The sequence below is a fragment of the Salvelinus alpinus genome, chromosome 14 (genome assembly GCF_045679555.1).
Source record: "Salvelinus alpinus chromosome 14, SLU_Salpinus.1, whole genome shotgun sequence".
In the NCBI taxonomy this organism is placed as follows: domain Eukaryota; kingdom Metazoa; phylum Chordata; class Actinopteri; order Salmoniformes; family Salmonidae; genus Salvelinus; species Salvelinus alpinus.
Genome location: NC_092099.1, coordinates 33,117,167 through 33,140,646, shown reverse-complemented (window position 1 = coordinate 33,140,646; position 23,480 = coordinate 33,117,167). Strand labels below are relative to the sequence as shown.

Here is a 23,480-nt window from a genome sequence, read left to right as displayed (position 1 = left end):
TAACTGCCTTGTTCAGGGGCAGAACAACTTCTTATTCACAATGACGACCTACCGGGGAACAGTGGGTTAACTGCCTTGTTCAGGTGTAGAACAACTTCTTATTTACAATGACGACCTACCGGGGAACAGTGGGTTAACTGCCTTGTTCAGGTGAAGAACAAATTCTTATTTACAATGACGACCTACCGGGGAACAGTGGGTTAACTGCCTTGTTCAGGTGAAGAACAAATTCTTATTTACAATAACGACCTACCGGGGAACAGTGGGTTAACTGCCTTGTTCAGGGGCAGAACAACTTCTTATTTACAATGACGACCTACCGGGGAACAGTGGGTTAACTGCCTTGTTCGGGTGCAGAACAACTTCTTATTTACAATGACGACCTACCGGGGAACAGTGGGTTAACTGCCTTGTTCGGGTGCAGAACAACTTCTTATTTACAATGACGACCTACCGGGGAACAGCGGGTTAACTGCCTTGTTCAGGGGCAAAACAACTTTTCTTTTACCTTGTCAGCTCGGGGAACAGTGGGTTGACTGCCTTGTTCAGGTGAAGAACAACTTTTCTTTTACCTTGTCAGCTCGGGGAACAGTGGGTTAACTGCCTTGTTCAGGGGCAGAACAACTTTTCTTTTACCTTGTCAGCTCGGGGAACAGCGGGTTAACTGCCTTGTTCAGGGGCAGAACAACTTTTCTTTTACCTTGTCAGCTCGGGGAACAGTGGGTTAACTGCCTTGTTCAGGTGAAGAACAACTTTTCTTTTACCTTGTCAGCTCGGGGAACAGTGGGTTAACTGCCTTGTTCAGGGGCAGAACAACTTTTCTTTTACCTTGTCAGCTCGGGGAACAGTGGGTTAACTGCCTTGTTCAGGTGAAGAACAACTTTTCTTTTACCTTGTCAGCTGGGGGAACAGTGGGTTAACTGCCTTGTTCAGGGGCAGAACAACTTTTCTTTTACCTTGTCAGCTCGGGGAACAGTGGGTTAACTGCCTTGTTCAGGTGAAGAACAACTTTTCTTTTACCTTGTCAGCTCGGGGAACAGTGGGTTAACTGCCTTGTTCAGGTGAAGAACAACTTTTCTTTTACCTTGTCAGCTCGGGGATTCCATCCAGCAAACTTTCAGTTATTGGCCCGACGCTCTAATCTCGGTTAACCCAGAACAAAAAAGTATTGTGTAATTGGTCAGCTGCTCTATTAAGTTCTGGGTCCATATGTGTTAAAGGAAGGGATCCAGAAATGCTAGATTGAGGAGCGGAACCAGAACGAGGAGCTCCACCTGAATGTCCCTTCCCCTTACGAAATTCTAAAAAATGCTAACACCTGTGAAATTGTGATTTGTCCAAAGCACTGGAACTAATACTGAAAATGATCCCACGCATCCCATTCCTTCCCTAAAGATTCTACGTTACCAGTTATGTTTATATAAATCTCTCTGAGAGATTACTCATGTCGTGTCCCCGTCTCATCTCCTCTCCTCTCTTGCTGATGTTTTGTTGGTAATAACCAAACCTTGACTTGTGAATTTGAGTACATTTTGTAATTATGAATCTATTTGCAGACTCTGTAAGTTCATTGTGAATTTGAGTACATTTTGTAATTATGAATCTATTTGCAGACTCTGTAAGGTCATTGTGAATTTGAGTACATTTTGTAATTATGAATCTATTTGCAGACTCTGTAAGGTCATTGTGAATTTGAGTACATTTTGTAATTATGAATCTCTTTGCAGACTCTGTAAGGTCATTGTGAATTTGAGTACATTTTTTAATTATGAATCTATTTGCAGACTCTGTAAGGTCATTGTGAATTTGAGTAAATTTTTTTATTATGAATCTATTTCCAGACTCTGTAAGCTCATTGAACAAATACATTAATCTTCTACATATCCCTTTCCAGTGGGATAATTCCCAAAACTTTATTTTCTGTACATTTGATGCAGAATAAGACGCAAATAATCTAATCAAAGTGCCAGTAAAAACTGTAGTGGGATGTCCACTAACAAGGCTGGATCTCTGCTACAGAATATAAATATGGTTTTGCATATATGGTTATGTGTGTGTGTGTGTGTGCGTGTGTGTGTGTGTGTGTGTGTGTGTGTGTGTGTGTGTGTGTGTGTGTGTGTGTGTGTGTGTGTGTGTGTGTGTGTGTGTGTGTGTGTGTGTGTGTGTGTGTGTGTGTGTGTGTGTGTGTGTGTGTGTGTGTGTGTGTGTATCTGTGAAGCCTGGATCATGAATGTTCATTAGCCAGTGCATTCCAGTGATGGGGGGCTGCTGAGGCACAATTAATTAATTGATAGAAGCTGTCTCACACTGAGCCTAAGACACATTTTAACATTAATTAAAAAATATTCCCAGGTAGCCTTGATAATCAAAACAAACACACCATTAGCAGTGAATTAACCACAGTTTTAGGATGATTTCTTACGTGCTACCCATGCTTATGTTGAGCCCTATAAAATCTGCGACGCAGAGAACGCGGACCAAATCACGGAATACAGACATTAAAACGGAATTCAACAATATACAATATTTGATTAAACTTAGGGAATAAAATACAATTTTATTTCTCACATGCTTAGTAAACAACAAGTGCAGACTAACATTGAAATGCTTACTCAAGGGCCCTTACCAACAACGCAGAGAGAAAGAAAATAGAGAAATAATAGAAAAATAAAACACGTAATAAAATTAAAAGTAATAACAAATACACAATGAGTAACAATAACCCAGCTATATATACGGGGTACCAGTACCGAGTCCATGTGCAGGGGTACGAGGTAATTGAGGTTGAAATGTACACTACTGTTCAAAAGTTTGGGGTCACTTAGAAATGTTTATTTTTTTTAAAGAAAAGCACATTTTTGTCCATTAAAATAACATCAAATTGATTAAAAATACAGTGTAGACATTGTTAATGTTGTAAATGACTACTGTAGCTGGAAACGGCTGATTTTATAAGGAATATCTATATAGGGGTACAGAGGCCCATTATCATCAACCATCACTCCTGTGTTCCAATGTCACGTTGTGTTAGCTAATCCAAGTTTATCACTTTAAAAGGCTAATTGATCATTAGAAAACCCTTTTGCAATTATGTTAGCACAGCTGAAAACTGTTGTTCTTATTAAAGAAGCAAAAAAACTGGCCTTCTTTAGACTAGTTGAGTATCTGGAGCCAGAAACAAAGAACTTTCTTCTGAAACTCGTCAGTCTATTCTTGTCCTGAGAAATGCGATAAATTGCCAAGAAACTGAAGATCTCATTTCTAAGTGACATTTCTAAGTGACCCCAAACTTTTGAACGGTAGTGTACATATAACTAGGAATAAAGTGTCAAAGAAGTTAGTGCAAAAAGGGTCAATGCAGATAGTCAAATAGTTAACCAAATAGCTACCCAGACTAACTACACTGAACACCTTTAAGAAAAACAATGAATAAAACTATACTAAAACTACAACAAAAATCTAAATGCAACATGCAACAATTTCAAAGGTTTCACTGAGTTACACTTCACATAAGGAAATCAGTCAATTTAAATAAATTCATTAGACCCAAATCTATGGATTTTACATGACTGTGCAGGGCATAGGCCCACCAACTTGGGAGCCATGCCCACCCACTTAGGAGCCAGGCCCAGCCAATCAGAAGGAGGTTTTCCCCACAAAAGGGCTTTATTACAGACAGAAATACTCCTCATTTTCATCACCTGTCCGGGTGGCTGGTCTCAGACCATTCCGCAGGTGAAGAAGCCGTATGTGGAGGTCTTGGGCTGGCGTGGTTACATGTGGTCTGCGCTTGAGGCCAATTGGACGTACTGCCAAATTCTCTAAAACGACAGTGGAGGCAGTTTATGGTAGAGAAATTAACATTAAATTATCTGGCAAAAGCTCTTGTTGACGTCCCTGCAGTCAACATGCCAATTGCATGCTCCCTCAAAATTTAAGACATCTGTGGTAATGTGTTGTGTGACAAAACTGCACATTTTAGAGTGGCCTTTTATTGACCCCAGCACAAGGTGCACCTGTGTAATGATCATTCTGTTTAATCAAATTTTTGATATGCCACACCTGTCAGGTGAATGGATTATCTTAGCAAAGGAGAAATACTTACTAACAGGTATGTAAACAAATTTGTGCACAACATTGGAGAGAAATAAGCTTTTTGTGCGTATGGAACATTTCTGGGATCTTATATTTCAGGTCATGAAACAATGTTCTAACACTTTAGACCATTGCGTTTATATTTTTGTTCAGTATATTTAGCAGTCTTATGGCTTGGTGGGGTAGAAGCTGTTCAGGGTCCTGTTGGTTCCGGACTTGGTGCATCGGTACCGCTAGCTGTGCAGTAGCAGAGAAATCAGTCTATGACTTGGATGGCTGGAGTCTTTGACAACTTTTAGGGCCTTCCTCTGACACCGCCTGGTATAGAGGTCCTGGATGGCAGGGAGCTCAGCTCCAGTGATGTACTGGGACGTACAAATACTACCAGCTGTAGAGCCTTACTTTCAATGGTGCAGCTGTAGAACCTTTTTTAGGATCTGAGGGCCCATGCCAAATATTTCCAGCCTCCTAAGGGGAAAGAGGCGTTGTCGTGCCCTCTTCACGACTGTGTTGGTGTGTGTGGACCATGCTATATCCTTCGTGATGTGGACACCGAGTACCTTGAAGCCCTCGACCCGCTCCACTACAGCCCCGTCGATGTAAAATGGGGGTGTACTCGGCCCTCCGTTTCCTGTAGTTTACGATCAGCTCCTTTGTTTTGATGACGTTGAGGGAGAGGTTGATGTCCTGGCACCATAGTGCCAGGTCTCTGACCTCCTCCCTGTAGGCTATCTCATCGTCATCAGTGATCAGGCCAAACACTGCTGTGTCGTCAGCAAACTTAATGATTGTGTAGGAGTCGTGCTTGGCCACACAGTCGTGGGTAAACAGGGAGTACAAGAGAGACTAAGCACGCACCCCTGAGGGTCCCCCGTGTTGAGGGTCAGCATGGCAGATGTGTTGTTGCCTACCCTCACCACATGGGGCAGCCCGTCAGGAAGTCCAGGATCCAGTTGTTCAGTCCCAGGGACCTTCGCTTAGTGATGAGCTTTGAGGACACTACGGTGTTGAACGCTGAGCTCGTAGTCAATGAACAGCATTCTCACATAGGTGTGGGAAAGGGCAGTGTGGAAGGCAATAGAGATTGCGTCATCTGTGGATCTGTTGGGGCGGTATGCGAATTGGAGTGGGTTCAGGGTGTCTGGGATGATGGTGTTGATGTGAGCCATGACCAGCCTTTCAAATCATTTAATGGCTACCGACGTGAGTGCTACAGGGTGGTAGTCACTTAAGCAAGTTACCTTCGCTTTCTTGGGCACAGGGACTATGATGGTCTGCTTGAAACATGTAGGTATTACAGACTGGGACAGGAAGATGTTGAAAATGTCAGTGAAGACACTTGCCAGCTGGTCAGCGGATGCTCTGAGTATGCGTCGCAGTAATCTATCTAACCCTGTGGTCTTGTGAATGTTAACCTGTTTAAAGGACTTACTCACATTGGCTATGGAGAGAGTGATCACACATTTGGCCGGAACAGCTGGTGCTCTCATGCATGGTTCAGTGTTGCTTGCCTCGAAGCATGCATAGAAGGCATTTAGCTCATCTGGTAGGTTTGCGTCACTGGGGAGCTCGCGGCTTGGTTTCCCTTTGTAATCCGTGATAGTTTGCAAGTGCTGCTACATCCGACGAGCATCAGAGCCGATGTAGTAGGATTCGATCTTAGTCCTGTATTGACGCTTTGCCTGTTTAATGGTTCGTTGGCAAACGTAGTGGGATTTCTTATAAGTGTCCGGGATAAGTGTCCCCAAATCAACTAAATATATTTCAAATGTATTAACTTGCCCAAGTTTGTCATAAGACATGAACAGAATTAATCAGTGACTCGTATTTCCTGCAGATTTCTGAAAAGGCAACGAGAATTCCCCGTCTGTGTATGTGTAGTGCACGGGTCTACCACCTTGTGTACCCGTTAGCGATGATGCTAATGAAAAGTCGTCTGGTAGATGGAAAGGCTTTCCCATAGGGCCCTACTTATGTTGTCAAGCTGGGTGCTATCTAAGCAACACTACAGAGTGCACTGTGCTTCGACTGACAGCTAAATCAGGTTTCTATGCTGCCTGCACCCCAACAAGAGTAAAGCCCCTTTACACTCCGTCTTAGGCCTGGAATAGAAAAGGCAACAATACAATGCAACCAGCAGTAGCAGGGAATCGGCTGAGCCCATATCTCGTACTTCACAGCAGAAGCTGTAAACCAAGAGGATAGAACTTGATGATGTTTTTCACCACTCTAAAAGGAAGTAACACACTGGATACTTGGCTAAGCTTGTTTTCTATAGTAGAGAATAATACCACCGCTAAAAGAAGTTGGCTGTCTTTATGTTCACATCTTTAAACAGCTATCAGTGTCTGTAAAAGTTAGTCTACGGATAGTGTGTTTATCTGTAGATCCAGGATGGCTATAATGTAATATGTATACAGTACCAGTAAAAGTTTTAGAACACCTGCTCATTCAAGGGTTTTTATTAATTTTTTTACTATTTTCTACATTGTAGAATAATAGTGAAGACATCACGACTATGAAATGACACATATGGAATCATGTAGTAACCAAAAAAGTGTTGAACAAATCTAAATATATTCTATATTTGAGATTCATCAAAGTAACCACCCTTTGCCTTGATGACAGCTTCGGCATTCTCTCAACCAGCTTCATGAGGTAGTCACCTGGAATGCATTTCAATTAACAGGTTGCCTTGTCAAAAGTTAATTTGTGTTATTACTTTCCTTCTTAATGCGTTTGAGCCAATCAGTGATGTTGTGACAAGGTAGGGGGGGGGGGGTATAGAGAAGATAGCCCTATTTGGTAAAAGACCAAGTCCATATTATGGCAAGAACAGCTCAAATAAGCAAAGAGAAACGACAGTCCATCATTACTTTAAGACATGAAGGTCAGTCAATACAGAACATTTCAAGAACTTTGAACATTTCTTCAAGTGCAGTTGCAAAAACCATCAAGATATATATGATGAAACAGTTTCTCATGGGGACCGCCACAGGAATGGAAGACCCAGAGTTACATCTGCTGCAGAGGATAAAAGTTCATTAGAGTTACCAGCCTCAGAAATTGCAGCCCAAATAAATGCTTCACAGAGGTCAAGTAACAGATCTCAACATCAACTGTTCAGAGGAGACTGCGGGAATCAGGCCTTCGTGGTTGAATTGCTGCAAAGAAACCACTACTAAAGGACACCAATAAGAAGAAGAGACTTGCTTGGGCCAAGAAACACGAGCAATGGACATTAGACCGGTGGAAATCTGTCCTTTGGTCTGGTGAGCCCAAATCTGAGATTTTTGGTTCCAACCGCCGTGCCTTTGTGAGACGCTGTGTGGGTGAACGGATGATCTCTGCATGTGTATTTCCCACCGTAAAACATGGAGGAGGAGGTGTCATGGTGTGGGGGTGCTTTGCTGGTGACAATGTCTATGATTTATTTAGAATTCAATGCACACTTAACCATCATGGCTACCACAGCATTCTGCATTCTGCATTTTTTTTATTTCACCTTTATTTAACCAGTTAAGCTAGTTGAGAACAAGTTCTCATTTACAACTGTGACCTGGCCAAGAGAAAGCAAAGCAGCGCGACACAAACAACATTACAGAATTACACATGGAATAAACAAGCGTACAGTCAATAACACAATAGAAAAAAAGAAAGTCTATATACAGTGTGCGAAAATGGTGTGAGGAGGTAAGGCAATAAATAGGCCATAGTAGCAAAGTAATTACAATTTAGCAGATTAACACTGGAGTGATTGATGAGCAGATGATGACGTGTAAGTAGTGATACTGGTGTGCAAAAGAGCAGAAAGTAAATAAAAACAATATGGGATAAGGTAGGTAGATTGGGTAGGCTATTTACAGATGGACTATGTACAGCTGCAGCGATCGGTTAGCTGCTCAGATAGCTGATGTTTAAAGTTAGTGAGGGGAAAAAAGTATCGAGCTGCAGCGATTTTTGCAATTCGTTCCAGTCACTGGCAGCAGAGAACTGGAAGGAAAGGTGGCCAAAGTAGGTGTTGGCTTTGGGGATGACCAGTGAGATATACCTGCTGGAGCGCGTGCTACGGGTGGGTGTTGTTATCGTGACCAGTGAGCTGAGAAAAGGCGGAGCTTTACCTAGCATAGACTTATAGATGACCTGGAGCCAGTGGGTCTGGCGACGAATATGTAGCAAGGGCCATCTGGTTTGGGTTTAATAGGACTATCATTTGTTTTTCAACAGCACATTGACCCAACACACCTCCAGGCTGAGTAATGGCTATTTTACCAAGAAGGAGAGTGATGGAGTGCTGCATCAGATGACCTGGTCTCCAGAATCCCCTGACCTCAACCAAATTGAGATGGTTTGGGATGAGTCGGACCACAGAGTGAAGGAAAAGCAGCCAACAAGTGCTCAGCATATGTGGTAACTCCTTCAAGACTGTTGGAAAAGCATTACAGGGGAATCTGTTGATTCAGGTTGGATGCTCCCCATCCAACCTGACAGAGCTTGAGAGGATCTGCAGAGAAGAATGGGAAAAACTCCCCAAATACAGGTGTGCCAAGCTTGTAGTGTCATACCCAAGAAGACTTGAGGCTGTAAACGATGCTAAAGGTGCTTCAACAAAGTACTGAGTGAAGGGTCTGAATACTTATGTAAATGTGAGTTTTTTTTTTATACATTTGTCATTATGGGGTATTGTGAGTAGATTGATATGGAAAAAACACCATTTAATCCATTTTAGAACAAGGCTGTAACGTAAATGTGGAAATAGTCAAGGGGTCTGAATACTTCCTGAATGCACTGTAATATATATCTATATTTATAAACTGGGTGGTTCGAGCCCTGAATGCTGATTGGCTGACAGGCATGGTATATCAGGGGTATGACAAAACATTTTATTTTTACTGCTCTAATTACATTGGTAACCAGTTTATAATAGCAATAAGGCACCTCGGGGGTTTGTGATATATGGCCAATATACCACGGCTAAGGACTGTGTCCAGGCACTCTGCGATGCATCATGCTTAAGAACAGCCCTTAGCCGTGGTATATTGGCCATATACTGTACCACACCTCCTCACCCCTTATTGCTTAAATATATATAGTCTGAGACAGTGAGTGTGCCAGTAATTTCATCTTCAAAACACCTGATATCTACAGAGACCTGAATAACTCATCCAAAAAGCATGTATGACCATGCTGTAGCATGTAGAGATAGAGATAGTTCCTCACAGGTATGCATAACCATAGTCAATAATGTCCTGTATGATAAGGTGTGGAAGCTAGCTGCTTCCGCCTGCCGTGCTCAGATATCTGACTGTGTCTAATAGACAGGGAATTCACTGCTGTCTTCCGCCAGGTAGCAAGGGATTCAGACTATTTTACCCCCCTCTAGACCTCCCTCCGTCCATCCCTTCAGACTTCCCCTTTTCCCTCCAGACCTCCTTCCCTTTCTCTAGCTGCCCCTCTTACCGTGCCTTGTTAAATATTCATCGGCAAACTGTTTTCCGGGGAGAGCAAAGGATGAGAGCGGAGAGAGGAGTGAAAGGAAGAGGAGAGAGAGACAGAGCAGAGGGGTCTGACAGCTTAATCATGGAGTCAAAGCTGCAGACAGGACAGGTCTTCTCTCTCTCTGCTGCCTCTGGCTGTCACAACCAGCTACATGGTGTAATCCCCTCTCCTCTCCTGACACCAGCAGACAGAGCAAAGAAAAAACAGACAGGGGCAGAGAGATACACAGAGGGGTAGAGAAGATCGAGATGCACAGAGGGGCAGAGAAAATAGACGTAGACATAGAAAGACAGAGGACCATTCAGAGGTGAAGATAGAAAAAGCGGCAGAAATACAGAGGCACAGATGGGAGAGGATAGAGAGACAGAGGGGAGAAGATAGAGAGACAGGGGGGAGAGGATAGAGAGACAGAGGGGAGAGGATAGAGAGACAGAGGGGAGAAGATAGAGAGACAGAGGGGAGAAGATAGAGAGACAGAGGGGAGAAGATAGAGAGACAGAGGTGAGAGGATAGAGAGACAGAGGGGAGAAGATAGAGAGACAGGGGGGAGAGGATAGAGAGACAGAGGGGAGAGGATAGAGAGACAGAGGGGAGAAGATAGAGAGACAGAGGGGAGAAGATAGAGAGACAGAGGGGAGAAGATAGAGAGACAGAGGGGAGAAGATAGAGAGACAGAGGGGAGAAGATAGAGAGACAGAGGGGAGAAGATAGAGAGACAGAGGGGAGAAGATAGAGAGACAGAGGGGAGAAGATAGAGAGACAGAGGGGAGAAGATAGAGAGACAGAGGGGAGAAGATAGAGAGACAGAGGGGAGAAGATAGAGAGACAGAGGGGAGAAGATAGAGAGACAGAGGGGAGAAGATAGAGAGACAGAGGGGAGAAGATAGAGAGACAGAGGGGAGAAGATAGAGAGACAGAGGGGAGAAGATAGAGAGACAGAGGGGAGAAGATAGAGAGACAGAGGGGAGAAGATAGAGAGACAGAGGGGAGAAGATAGAGAGACAGAGGGGAGAAGATAGAGAGACAGAGGGGAGAAGATAGAGAGACAGAGGGGAGAAGATAGAGAGACAGAGGGGAGAAGATAGAGAGACAGAGGGGAGAGGATAGAGAGACAGAGGGGAGAAGATAGAGAGACAGAGGGGAGAAGATAGAGAGACAGGGGGGAGAGGATAGAGAGACAGAGGGGAGAAGATAGAGAGACAGAGGGGAGAAGATAGAGAGACAGAGGGGAGAAGATAGAGAGACAGAGGGGAGAGGATAGAGAGACAGAGGTGAGAGGATAGAGAGACAGAGGGGAGAGGATAGAGAGACAGAGGGGAGAAGATAGAGAGACAGAGGGGAGAAGATAGAGAGACAGAGGGGAGAAGATAGAGAGACAGAGGGGAGAAGATAGAGAGACAGGGGGGAGAGGATAGAGAGACAGAGGTGAGAGGATAGAGAGACAGAGGGGAGAAGATAGAGAGACAGAGGGGAGAAGATAGAGAGACAGGGGGGAGAGGATAGAGAGACAGAGGGGAGAAGATAGAGAGACAGGGGGGAGAGGATAGAGAGACAGAGGGGAGAAGATAGAGAGACAGGGGGGAGAGGATAGAGAGACAGAGGGGAGAGGATAGAGAGACAGAGGGGAGAAGATAGAGAGACAGGGGGGAGAGGATAGAGAGACAGGGGGGAGAGGATAGAGAGACAGAGGGGAGAAGATAGAGAGACAGAGGGGAGAGGATAGAGAGACAGAGGGGAGAAGATAGAGAGACAGGGGGGAGAGGATAGAGAGACAGAGGGGAGAGGATAGAGAGACAGAGGTGAGAGGATAGAGAGACAGAGGGGAGAGGATAGAGAGGATAGAGAGACAGAGGTGAGAGGATAGAGAGACAGAGGGGAGAGGATAGAGAGAAAGAAGGGAGAAGATAGAGAGACAGGGGGGAGAGGATAGAGAGACAGAGGGGAGAGGATAGAGAGACAGAGGTGAGAGGATAGAGAGACAGAGGTGAGAGGATAGAGAGACAGAGGGGAGAGGATAGAGACACAGAGGGGAGAGGATAGAGAGACAGAGGGGAGAGGATAGAGAGACAGAGGGGAGAGGATAGAGACACAGAGGTGAGAGGATAGAGAGACAGAGGGGAGAGGATAGAGACACAGAGGGGAGAGGATAGAGAGACAGAGGGGAGAGGATAGAGAGACAGAGGTGAGAGGATAGAGAGACAGAGGGGAGAGGATAGAGAGACAGAGGTGAGAGGATAGAGAGACAGGGGGGAGAGGATAGAGAGACAGAGGGGAGAGGATAGAGAGACAGAGGGGAGAGGATAGCGAGACAGAGGGGAGAGGATAGAGAGACAGGGGGAGAGGATAGAGAGACAGGGGGGAGAGGATAGAGAGACAGAGGGGAGAGGATAGAGAGACAGAGGGGAGAGGATAGAGAGACAGAGGGGAGAGGATAGAGACACAGAGGGGAGAGGATAGAGAGACAGGGGGGAGAGGATAGAGAGACAGAGGGGAGAGGATAGAGAGACAGGGGGGAGAGGATAGAGAGACAGAGGGGAGAGGATAGAGAGACAGAGGGGAGAGGATAGAGAGACAGAGGTGAGAGGATAGAGAGACAGAGGGGAGAGGATAGAGACACAGAGGGGAGAGGATAGAGAGACAGAGGGGAGAGGATAGAGAGACAGGGGGGAGAGGATAGAGAGACAGGGGGGAGAGGATAGAGAGACAGAGGGGAGAGGATAGAGACACAGAGGGGAGAGGATAGAGAGACAGGGGGGAGAGGATAGAGAGACATAGGGGAGAGGATAGAGACACAGAGGGGAGAGGATAGAGAGACAGGGGGGAGAGGATAGAGAGACAGAGGGGAGAGGATAGAGAGACAGAGGGGAGAGGATAGAGAGACAGAGGTGAGAGGATAGAGAGACAGAGGGGAGAGGATAGAGACACAGAGGGGAGAGGATATAGAGACAGAGGGGAGAGGATAGAGAGACAGGGGGGAGAGGATAGAGAGACAGAGGGGAGAGGATAGAGAGACAGAGGTGAGAGGATAGAGATACAGGGGGGAGAGGATAGAGAGACAGGGGGGAGAGGATAGAGAGACAGAGGTGAGAGGATAGAGAGACAGAGGTGAGAGGATAGAGAGACAGGGGGGAGAGGATAGAGAGACAGAGGGGAGAGGATAGAGAGACAGGGGGGAGAGGATAGAGAGACAGAGGTGAGAGGATAGAGAGACAGGGGGGAGAGGATAGAGAGACAGAGGGGAGAGGATAGAGAGACAGGGGGGAGAGGATAGAGAGAGACAGAGGGGAGAGGATAGAGAGACAGAGGGGAGAGGATAGAGAGACAGAGGGGAGAGGATAGAGAGACAGAGGTGAGAGGATAGAGAGACAGGGGGGAGAGGATAGAGAGACTGGGGGGAGAGGATAGAGAGACAGGGGGAGAGGATAGAGACACAGAGGGGAGAGGATAGAGAGACAGAGGGGAGAGGATAGAGAGACAGGGGGGAGAGGATAGAGACACAGAGGGGAGAGGATAGAGAGACAGAGGTGAGAGGATAGAGAGACAGAGGGGAGAGGATAGAGAGACAGAGGGGAGAGGATAGAGAGACGGAGGGGAGATGATAGAGAGACAGGGGGGAGAGGAAAGAGACACAGGGGGGAGAGGATAGAGAGACAGGGGGGAGAGGATAGAGACACGGAGGGGAGAGGATAGAGAGACAGAGGGGAGAGGATAGAGAGACAGAGGGGAGAGGATAGAGAGACAGAGGTGAGAGGATAGAGAGACAGGGGGAGAGGATAGAGAGACAGAGGGGAGAGGATAGAGAGACAGAGAGGAGAGGATAGAGAGACAGAGGGGAGAGGATAGAGAGACAGGGGGAGAGGATAGAGAGACAGAGGGGAGAGGATAGAGAGACAGAGGTGAGAGGATAGAGAGACAGAGGGGAGAGGATAGAGAGACAGAGGTGAGAGGATAGAGAGACAGAGGGGAGAGGATAGAGAGACAGAGGGGAGAGGATAGAGAGACAGAGGTGAGAGGATAGAGAGACAGAGGGGAGAGGATAGAGAGACAGAGGTGAGAGGATAGAGAGACAGGGGGAGAGGATAGAGAGACAGAGGGGAGAGGATAGAGAGACAGAGGGGAGAGGATAGAGAGACAGAGGGGAGAGGATAGAGAGATAGGGGGAGAGGATAGAGAGACAGAGGTGAGAGGATAGAGAGACAGGGGGAGAGGATAGAGAGACAGAGGTGAGAGGATAGAGAGACAGGGGGAGAGGATAGAGAGACAGAGGTGAGAGGATAGAGAGACAGGGGGAGAGGATAGAGAGACAGAGGGGAGAGGATAGAGAGACAGAGGGGAGAGGATAGAGAGACAGAGGGGAGAGGATAGAGAGACAGAGGGGAGAGGATAGAGAGACAGAGGGGAGAGGATAGAGAGACAGAGGGGAGAGGATAGAGAGACAGAGGGGAGAGGATAGAGAGACAGGGGGGAGAGGAAAGAGAGACAGAGGGGAGAGGATAGAGAGACAGGGGGGAGAGGATAGAGAGACAGGGGGAGAGGATAGAGAGACAGAGGTGAGAGGATAGAGAGACAGGGGGGAGAGGATAGAGAGACAGGGGGGAGAGGATAGAGAGACATGGGGGAGAGGATAGAGAGACAGAGGTGAGAGGATAGAGAGACAGGGGGGAGAGGATAGAGAGACAGGGGGGAGAGGATAGAGAGACATGGGGGAGAGGATAGAGAGACAGAGGTGAGAGGATAGAGAGACAGAGGTGAGAGGATAGAGAGACAGAGGTGAGAGGATAGAGAGACAGGGGGGAGAGGATAGAGAGACAGGGGGGAGAGGATAGAGAGACATGGGGGAGAGGATAGAGAGACAGAGGTGAGAGGATAGAGAGACAGAGGTGAGAGGATAGAGAGACAGGGGGAGAGGATAGAGAGACAGGGGGGAGAGGATAGAGAGACATGGGGGAGAGGATAGAGAGACAGAGGTGAGAGGATAGAGAGACAGAGGTGAGAGGATAGAGAGACAGAGGTGAGAGGATAGAGAGACAGAGGGGAGAGGATAGAGACACAGAGGGGAGAGGATAGAGAGACAGGGGGGAGAGGATAGAGAGACAGAGGTGAGAGGATAGAGAGACAGGGGGGAGAGGATAGAGAGACAGAGGGGAGAGGATAGAGAGACAGGGGGGAGAGGATAGAGAGAGACAGAGGGGAGAGGATAGAGAGACAGAGGGGAGAGGATAGAGAGACAGAGGGGAGAGGATAGAGAGACAGAGGTGAGAGGATAGAGAGACAGGGGGGAGAGGATAGAGAGACTGGGGGGAGAGGATAGAGAGACAGGGGGAGAGGATAGAGACACAGAGGGGAGAGGATAGAGAGACAGAGGGGAGAGGATAGAGAGACAGGGGGGAGAGGATAGAGACACAGAGGGGAGAGGATAGAGAGACAGAGGTGAGAGGATAGAGAGACAGAGGGGAGAGGATAGAGAGACAGAGGGGAGAGGATAGAGAGACGGAGGGGAGATGATAGAGAGACAGGGGGGAGAGGAAAGAGACACAGGGGGGAGAGGATAGAGAGACAGGGGGGAGAGGATAGAGACACGGAGGGGAGAGGATAGAGAGACAGAGGGGAGAGGATAGAGAGACAGAGGGGAGAGGATAGAGAGACAGAGGTGAGAGGATAGAGAGACAGGGGGAGAGGATAGAGAGACAGAGGGGAGAGGATAGAGAGACAGAGAGGAGAGGATAGAGAGACAGAGGGGAGAGGATAGAGAGACAGGGGGAGAGGATAGAGAGACAGAGGGGAGAGGATAGAGAGACAGAGGTGAGAGGATAGAGAGACAGAGGGGAGAGGATAGAGAGACAGAGGTGAGAGGATAGAGAGACAGAGGGGAGAGGATAGAGAGACAGAGGGGAGAGGATAGAGAGACAGAGGTGAGAGGATAGAGAGACAGAGGGGAGAGGATAGAGAGACAGAGGTGAGAGGATAGAGAGACAGGGGGAGAGGATAGAGAGACAGAGGGGAGAGGATAGAGAGACAGAGGGGAGAGGATAGAGAGACAGAGGGGAGAGGATAGAGAGATAGGGGGAGAGGATAGAGAGACAGAGGTGAGAGGATAGAGAGACAGGGGGAGAGGATAGAGAGACAGAGGTGAGAGGATAGAGAGACAGGGGGAGAGGATAGAGAGACAGAGGTGAGAGGATAGAGAGACAGGGGGAGAGGATAGAGAGACAGAGGGGAGAGGATAGAGAGACAGAGGGGAGAGGATAGAGAGACAGCGGTGAGAGGATAGAGAGACAGGGGGAGAGGATAGAGAGACAGAGGGGAGAGGATAGAGAGACAGAGGGGAGAGGATAGAGAGACAGAGGGGAGAGGATAGAGAGACAGGGGGGAGAGGAAAGAGAGACAGAGGGGAGAGGATAGAGAGACAGGGGGGAGAGGATAGAGAGACAGGGGGAGAGGATAGAGAGACAGAGGTGAGAGGATAGAGAGACAGGGGGGAGAGGATAGAGAGACAGGGGGGAGAGGATAGAGAGACATGGGGGAGAGGATAGAGAGACAGAGGTGAGAGGATAGAGAGACAGGGGGGAGAGGATAGAGAGACAGGGGGGAGAGGATAGAGAGACATGGGGGAGAGGATAGAGAGACAGAGGTGAGAGGATAGAGAGACAGAGGTGAGAGGATAGAGAGACAGAGGTGAGAGGATAGAGAGACAGGGGGGAGAGGATAGAGAGACAGGGGGGAGAGGATAGAGAGACATGGGGGAGAGGATAGAGAGACAGAGGTGAGAGGATAGAGAGACAGAGGTGAGAGGATAGAGAGACAGGGGGAGAGGATAGAGAGACAGGGGGGAGAGGATAGAGAGACATGGGGGAGAGGATAGAGAGACAGAGGTGAGAGGATAGAGAGACAGAGGTGAGAGGATAGAGAGACAGAGGTGAGAGGATAGAGAGACAGAGGGGAGAGGATAGAGACACAGAGGGGAGAGGATAGAGAGACAGGGGGGAGAGGATAGAGAGACAGAGGTGAGAGGATAGAGAGACAGGGGGGAGAGGATAGAGAGACAGAGGGGAGAGGATAGAGAGACAGAGGTGAGAGGATAGAGAGACAGGGGGGAGAGGATAGAGAGACAGAGGGGAGATGATAGAGAGACAGAGGTGAGAGGATAGAGAGACAGGGGGAGAGGATAGAGAGACAGAGGTGAGAGGATCGAGAGACAGAGGTGAGAGGATAGAGAGACAGAGGGGAGAGGATAGAGAGACAGAGGTGAAAGGATAGAGAGACAGGGGTGAGAGGATAGAGAGACAGAGGTGAGAGGATAGAGAGACAGAGGTGAGAGGATAGAGAGACAGAGGGGAGAGGATAGAGAGACAGAGGTGAGAGGATAGAGAGACAGAGGGGAGAGGATAGAGACACAGAGGGGAGAGGATAGAGAGACAGGGGGGAGAGGATAGAGAGACAGGGGGGAGAGGATAGAGAGACAGAGGGGAGAGGAAAGAGAGACAGAGGGGAGAGGATAGAGAGACAGAGGTGAGAGGATAGAGAGACAGGGGGGAGAGGATAGAGAGACAGAGGGGAGAGGATAGAGAGACAGAGGTGAGAGGATAGAGAGACAGAGGTGAGAGGATAGAGAGACAGAGGTGAGAGGATAGAGAGACAGGGGGGAGAGGATAGAGAGACAGGGGGGAGAGGATAGAGAGACAGAGGGGAGAGGATAGAGAGACAGAGGTGAGAGGATAGAGAGACAGAGGGGAGAGGATAGAGAGACAGAGGTGAGAGGATAGAGAGACAGAGGGGAGAGGATAGAGACACAGAGGGGAGAGGATAGAGAGACAGGGGGGAGAGGATAGAGAGACAGAGGGGAGAGGAAAGAGAGACAGAGGGGAGAGGATAGAGAGACAGAGGTGAGAGGATAGAGAGACAGGGGGGAGAGGATAGAGAGACAGAGGGGAGAGGATAGAGAGACAGAGGTGAGAGGATAGAGAAACAGGGGGGAGAGGATAGAGAGACAGAGGGGAGAGGATAGAGAGACAGGGGGGAGAGGATAGAGAGACAGAGGGGAGAGGATAGAGAGACAGAGGGGAGAGGATAGAGAGACAGGGGGGAGAGGATAGAGAGACAGAGGGGAGAGGATAGAGAGACAGGGGGGAGAGGATAGAGAGACAGAGGGGAGAGGATAGAGAGACAGAGGGGAGAGGATAGAGAGACAGGGGGGAGAGGATAGAGAGACAGAGGTGAGAGGATAGAGAGACAGAGGGGAGAGGATAGAGAGATAGAGGGGAGAGGATAGAGAGACAGGGGGGAGAGGATAGAGAGACAGGGGGGAGAGGATAGAGAGACAGAGGGGAGAGGATAGAGAGACAGAGGGGAGAGGATAGAGAGACAGAGGGGAGAGGATAGAGAGACAGAGGGGAGAGGATAGAGAGACAGAGGTGAGAGGATAGAGAGACAGGGGGGAGAGGATAGAGAGACAGGGGGGAGAGGATAGAGAGACATGGGGGAGAGGATAGAGAGACAGAGGTGAGAGGATAGAGAGACAGAGGGGAGAGGATAGAGAGACAGAGGGGAGAGGATAGAGAGACAGAGGTGAGAGGATAGAGAGACAGGGGGAGAGGATAGAGAGACAGAGGGGAGAGGATAGAGAGACAGAGGGGAGAGGATAGAGAGACAGAGGGGAGAGGATAGAGAGACAGGGGGGAGAGGATAGAGAGACATGGGGGAGAGGATAGAGAGACAGAGGGGAGAGGATAGAGAGACAGAGGGGAGAGGATAGAGAGACAGAGGGGAGAGGATAGAGAGACAGGGGGGAGAGGATAGAGAGACTGGGGGGAGAGGATAGAGAGACAGAGGTGAGAGGATAGAGAGACAGAGGGGAGAGGATAGAGAGACAGAGGGGAGAGGATAGAGAGACAGAGGGGAGAGGATAGAGAGACAGAGGGGAGAGGATAGAGAGACAGAGGGGAGAGGATAGAGAGACAGGGGGGAGAGGATAGAGAGACAGAGGGGAGAGGAAAGAGAGACAGAGGGGAGAGGATAGAGAGACAGAGGTGAGAGGATAGAGAGACAGGGGGGAGAGGATAGAGAGACAGGGGGGAGAGGATAGAGAGACAGAGGGGAGAGGATAGAGAGACAGAGGGGAGAGGATAGAGAGACAGAGGGGAGAGGATAGAGAGACAGGGGGGAGAGGATAGAGAGACAGAGGGGAGAGGATAGAGAGACAGAGGGGAGAGGATAGAGAGACAGAGGGGAGAGGATAGAGACACAGAGGGGAGAGGATAGAGAGACAGGGGGGAGAGGATAGAGAGACAGAGGTGAGAGGATAGAGAGACAGAGGGGAGAGGATAGAGAGACAGAGGGGAGAGGATAGAGAGACAGGGGGGAGAGGATAGAGAGACAGAGGTGAGAGGATAGAGAGACAGAGGGGAGAGGATAGAGAGACAGGGGGGAGAGGATAGAGAGACAGAGGTGAGAGGATAGAGACACAGAGGGGAGAGGATAGAGAGACAGAGGTGAGAGGATAGAGAGAAAGAGGGGAGAGGATAGAGAAACAGGGGGGAGAGGATAGAGAGAAGAGTTAAAGAGCTACAAGGAAAACCGTTTGTCAATAGTTAATCTGAACAGACCAAGGACTTCTTGTCATAACCCAGCGTGAATGGACAGTCAGCCGTCCAATCTATTCACCCACAAGCGACAGCCACCTCACGCTAGACACAGCTGTACTCGTACCAGACATCCCACAGTGAACAAATCCAAATCGTTTCTTTTCACTCACATTGAAAGAGTCCATTATAACTTTATATGGCCCTTTAATATCAAGTGAAGGTGGAAATTGAAAATAGATTGAATGTGAGTCTTTCCTTCAAGACTTGTGCTAATTATCTCACTCACTATCCTCTCTCTAGAAGTCTGGAAATACAATAGACCTGGGAATCGGATCATTATTGGTCGTTATCACATCTTCTGATCAATATGATTGATTGGGTATTGATCAAGCCAAGACATTATGTTTTTGAATAAACTGTGGGGTCCTCCACACAAACGACATGACTGGGTGCAGCAGTGAATCACATGTACGGTACAGCTAGTGGATATGGGCAAAAATCCATACTGCCATAAATTGCCTGAATTTATGTGATAACGATAAATAGAACAAGAAGTATATTACATTAATGTGCACCACAGTTTTTTAAATGATCCTTTAAACTACTACTACTAGTTTGATGGTTGTACCACCATCAATTGTCCCATTAACAATCACCCATATTATCAAACTTGTTTCATTTCAAACTCCACATTTCTCTAGTATAGGCTACTTACAGTACTGAACGATATCAGCAAAATGTCTGCGACAAGTGATCGGTGTCGATCATTTTTGGTTTATCGTCCCAGCGCTAACACACACACGTGCGCGCAAGCACACACACACTTACCCCATTCATGGGATAGGTCTTCCATCCCAGCTCTCCCAAAACAGACGTGGTGTCCAGCAGTACCACTGAAACAGAACAGGAACACACAACCATTAGCATAATGTTGATATACATACCTCCCTGTTTCTGCATCAGTGATTGAAATATTGCTCATAAATTCTCATTTAGACTTCTGTAGCTTTATAAAAATGAGTTTCCCCCCAGATTAATATTTGCGTGTCCATTTTAGTAAAGCATCATTTCAGAGCTAAACAACACAATTTAGCCCTGATAGAGACTGTTGACAGCAATCTGACTGCAACCTATCTCCTTCATATCCTCTCCCATTCACAGGCTTTTTTCACTTTAGCTCAGACAATAAGGACTTCCTGTCTGTCCCCAGAGATAAGATTACAAATAACCCGTCTCTTGGTCCTGAAGCATTTCCGTGTAATATTCGGCTATTCAACGTGAACTGGAGTACTGTAATTCATGTACATTATGTATACATTACATACAGCATGCAAATTGTATTCAAATTAGCAATGATTCTGGTAGATTCTGTTGATAGCTTTCACTGTAAGAGAAAGACAAAACATGTCCTTGAGACTTCTGATATAAAATACATGGAAATACTGGGAATTTTATTTGTGATTGTGAAAGTAGTATTTTCATACTAGTTGACTGTAAGAGAGAGTGAAAGTCAGGAGGACATGTCAGCGTTAGTATATTGACACTTATCACGTTGTCAATATTACAAGTTCACCTCCTCCAGGCTGATAATACTGTGAACTTGAGTCTGTGTCAACATAGTTCTAAAACTTCTTTCCATCTCTATCTGTGCCTCCCACGTCAGTAGACTTCATCATTTAGGATCAGAATGTCATTAAACAAACTTTTAGAATAACTGAATAATAATCTCCCTTATAACAATCTTTTTTTTTAATTATCTGCATTATTACGTCTCTTCTTTAGAGCTGAAATAACCTTAACACAATATAGATGCATCAACATGGTTCTCATCTAGGGATGCACGATATATAATCGGTGAACATATCGGAATCGGACGATATTAACTAAAAATGCCAACATCGGTATCGGCCCGATGTCTAGTTTAACTCCGATGTGCAAAACCGATGTCAAAGATGACGTGCATACCTATATAACATAGGTACATGACGTAATGACGACACGTACAATTTTTACCTACACGTGCAACACAGCATTCCTAATCTAGCTCACAATGTCTGCTGTGTGGATCGAGCAGTGATTTGAAAGAACATTTCTGTGAGATACCTCAAAGGTGAAATCCATTAATGCCAAGATAATGGAATTCATTGCCCTTGACAATCAACCGTTCTCTGTCGTGGGTGATGTTGGCTTTCGCGGACTGTTCGAGCACCGGTACACATGTTGCCCTACCGGAGTGACACAGTAATAGCGTCACTGCTATTAGCTTCACAACATACTATGGAACACCGTTTGGGTCTTTGTGTGTCAAAAAAGATACACGCCAAATAACACTATTTGACAGGACAAATAACACAGTTCTATTATAAAATGTTGTGTATTCTGAATTTGCACGTGCAAGCCAAGTGCCACCACTACTATCAGTAGCACTGTCAAAGCTGTACAAAAAAGTCTGCAAACAAGCAAACACTGGCCATAAACAATGTGTTTACAATACCGCGTTGGTAATAAAGCATAATTTGTTCGACCGCAACTTCTGGGGTAGCTAGCTTTAGCTTGGTACCTAGCTAGCACCAATACAACCAGCCTGAAAACAATGACCAGTAGAAACTGCAGTCATTTTCATTATTCTTAGCAATGATTTAGGAACCCTTGTGTAAGAAATAGCTAGGTAGCCACTTGTTGTTCGCCTATTGAACTTGAACTTCAGTTCATGAATAAGAAATAGCTAGCCAGCTACTTAATCCTGTTGCCCAAAGCTATAAGCAGCCTGCTAGCTTCATCTGGCTAGTGATGCTCGACCGGACCGGGTTATGCGTTGTTCCACGATTGTGGCTAATCCTTATTTTGGCTAGCTTCACATAGATGGGTCCGACCACCATTAATCAAATAAGAACCATCTCATAAATTAGGGTTATTTTAGATGATGACACCTAGCTATATAGTCAGCTAGGTAACTATAGCTACTGAAACAGATGTCGTTTTGCTATATTTATGTCGAAGAACATTGTTTGCATTCATGAGCTATCTAGCTTTTTTTTATGACCAGCGCTGTAGGTGCGCGAGACAACTTTACCAGCATCATAGCATATGTATCGATGAATCGTTGTGACATGTGAAATACGAGTGAGTGTAATCAATGTGTAATAACTACGTAAAAAATGAATGAATGCGTTAAATTATTATGTGATGTGCAGTCATATTCAGGTCCTGATTGGTCAACAAGCTTATTTCTCATCAAATAGTGTTATTTCACACGCAAATACCCAAATGACGTTCCATAGAAATCCTGGTTGAGAATGAAACGACTGAACAAATGAACAACGAAACAGCACAGCAAGTATGTGAAAGAAATAGGTTTCTATTATGTTTTACTGGTAATGGGGACATACGTAAATGCCAACAAAATAACTATTTGGCCTGTGTGTGTGTGTGTGTGTAACCTCTATTTAACTAGGCAAGTCAGTTAAGAACAAAATCTTATTAACAACGACGGCCTGCCCCGGCCAAACCCGGACGATGCTGGGCCAATTGTGCGCCACCCTATGGGACTCCAATCACGGCCGAATGTGATACAGCCTGGATTCGAACCAGAGACTGTAGTGACACCTCTTCAACTGAGATGCAGTGCCTTAGACTGCTGAGTCCATGTGTATGTGTTAACTATTAAACTGTACTAGAATGCTTAAAAGGTCACAAAAAAATGTAATATCGGATATCGGTATCGGCCAAAAATGTAATATCGGTGCATCACTAATATTAATATCATACACTAGCAGAAAAGAGAGAATTCCCATGCATGAGTGTCAAGCCAGTGTATTTGACAGAGCATTTCTGACAGAAACTGTCCAACCAGTTTATGAGCTTGTATGTGTATTGTCAGTGTGTGTGGTGCAGGCTGTAAGATGTCTGTGTGCTGCCACATATGTGTTGGTCATAATAAGCTAAATGCTCTTTTCACTGCGTCCGCCATTCCCCAGTCCCCTGTGAGCCAGCCAGCCCCCCAGCAGCCGGCCCCCCAGCAGCCAGCCACCCAGCAGCCAGCCCCCCAGTAGCCAGCCACCCAGCCCCCCAGCAGCCAGCCACCCAGCAGCCAGCCCCCCAGAAGCTAGCCCCCCAGCAGCTAGCCCCCCAGCAGCCAGCCACCCAGCAGCCAGCCCCCCAGCAGCCAGACACCCAGCAGCCAGCCCCCCAGCAGCTAGCCCCCCAGCAGCCAGCCACCCAGCAGCCAGCCCCCAGCAGCCAGCCACCCAGCAGCCAGCCACCCAGCAGCCAGCCACCCAGCAGCCAGCCCCCCAGCAGCCAGCC

At 47.1% G+C, this 23,480-nt stretch overlaps 1 protein-coding gene across 3 annotated transcripts in view; it reads right to left on the bottom strand.

Moving 5' to 3' along the window:
- The window catches only part of LOC139538808 (ephrin type-A receptor 6-like), a 241,830-nt gene that overhangs the window by 198,155 nt on the left and 20,195 nt on the right, over positions 1-23,480 (bottom strand). For all 3 annotated transcript variants that reach the window (XR_011667814.1, XM_071341263.1, XM_071341262.1), the window contains exon 2: positions 20,004-20,068. Coding sequence is in view for 2 of the 3 variants with exons in the window: in XM_071341263.1 (XP_071197364.1) it covers positions 20,004-20,068 (65 nt within the window). In the remaining variant the exon portion in view is untranslated. The remainder of the gene's footprint in view (positions 1-20,003; positions 20,069-23,480) is intronic.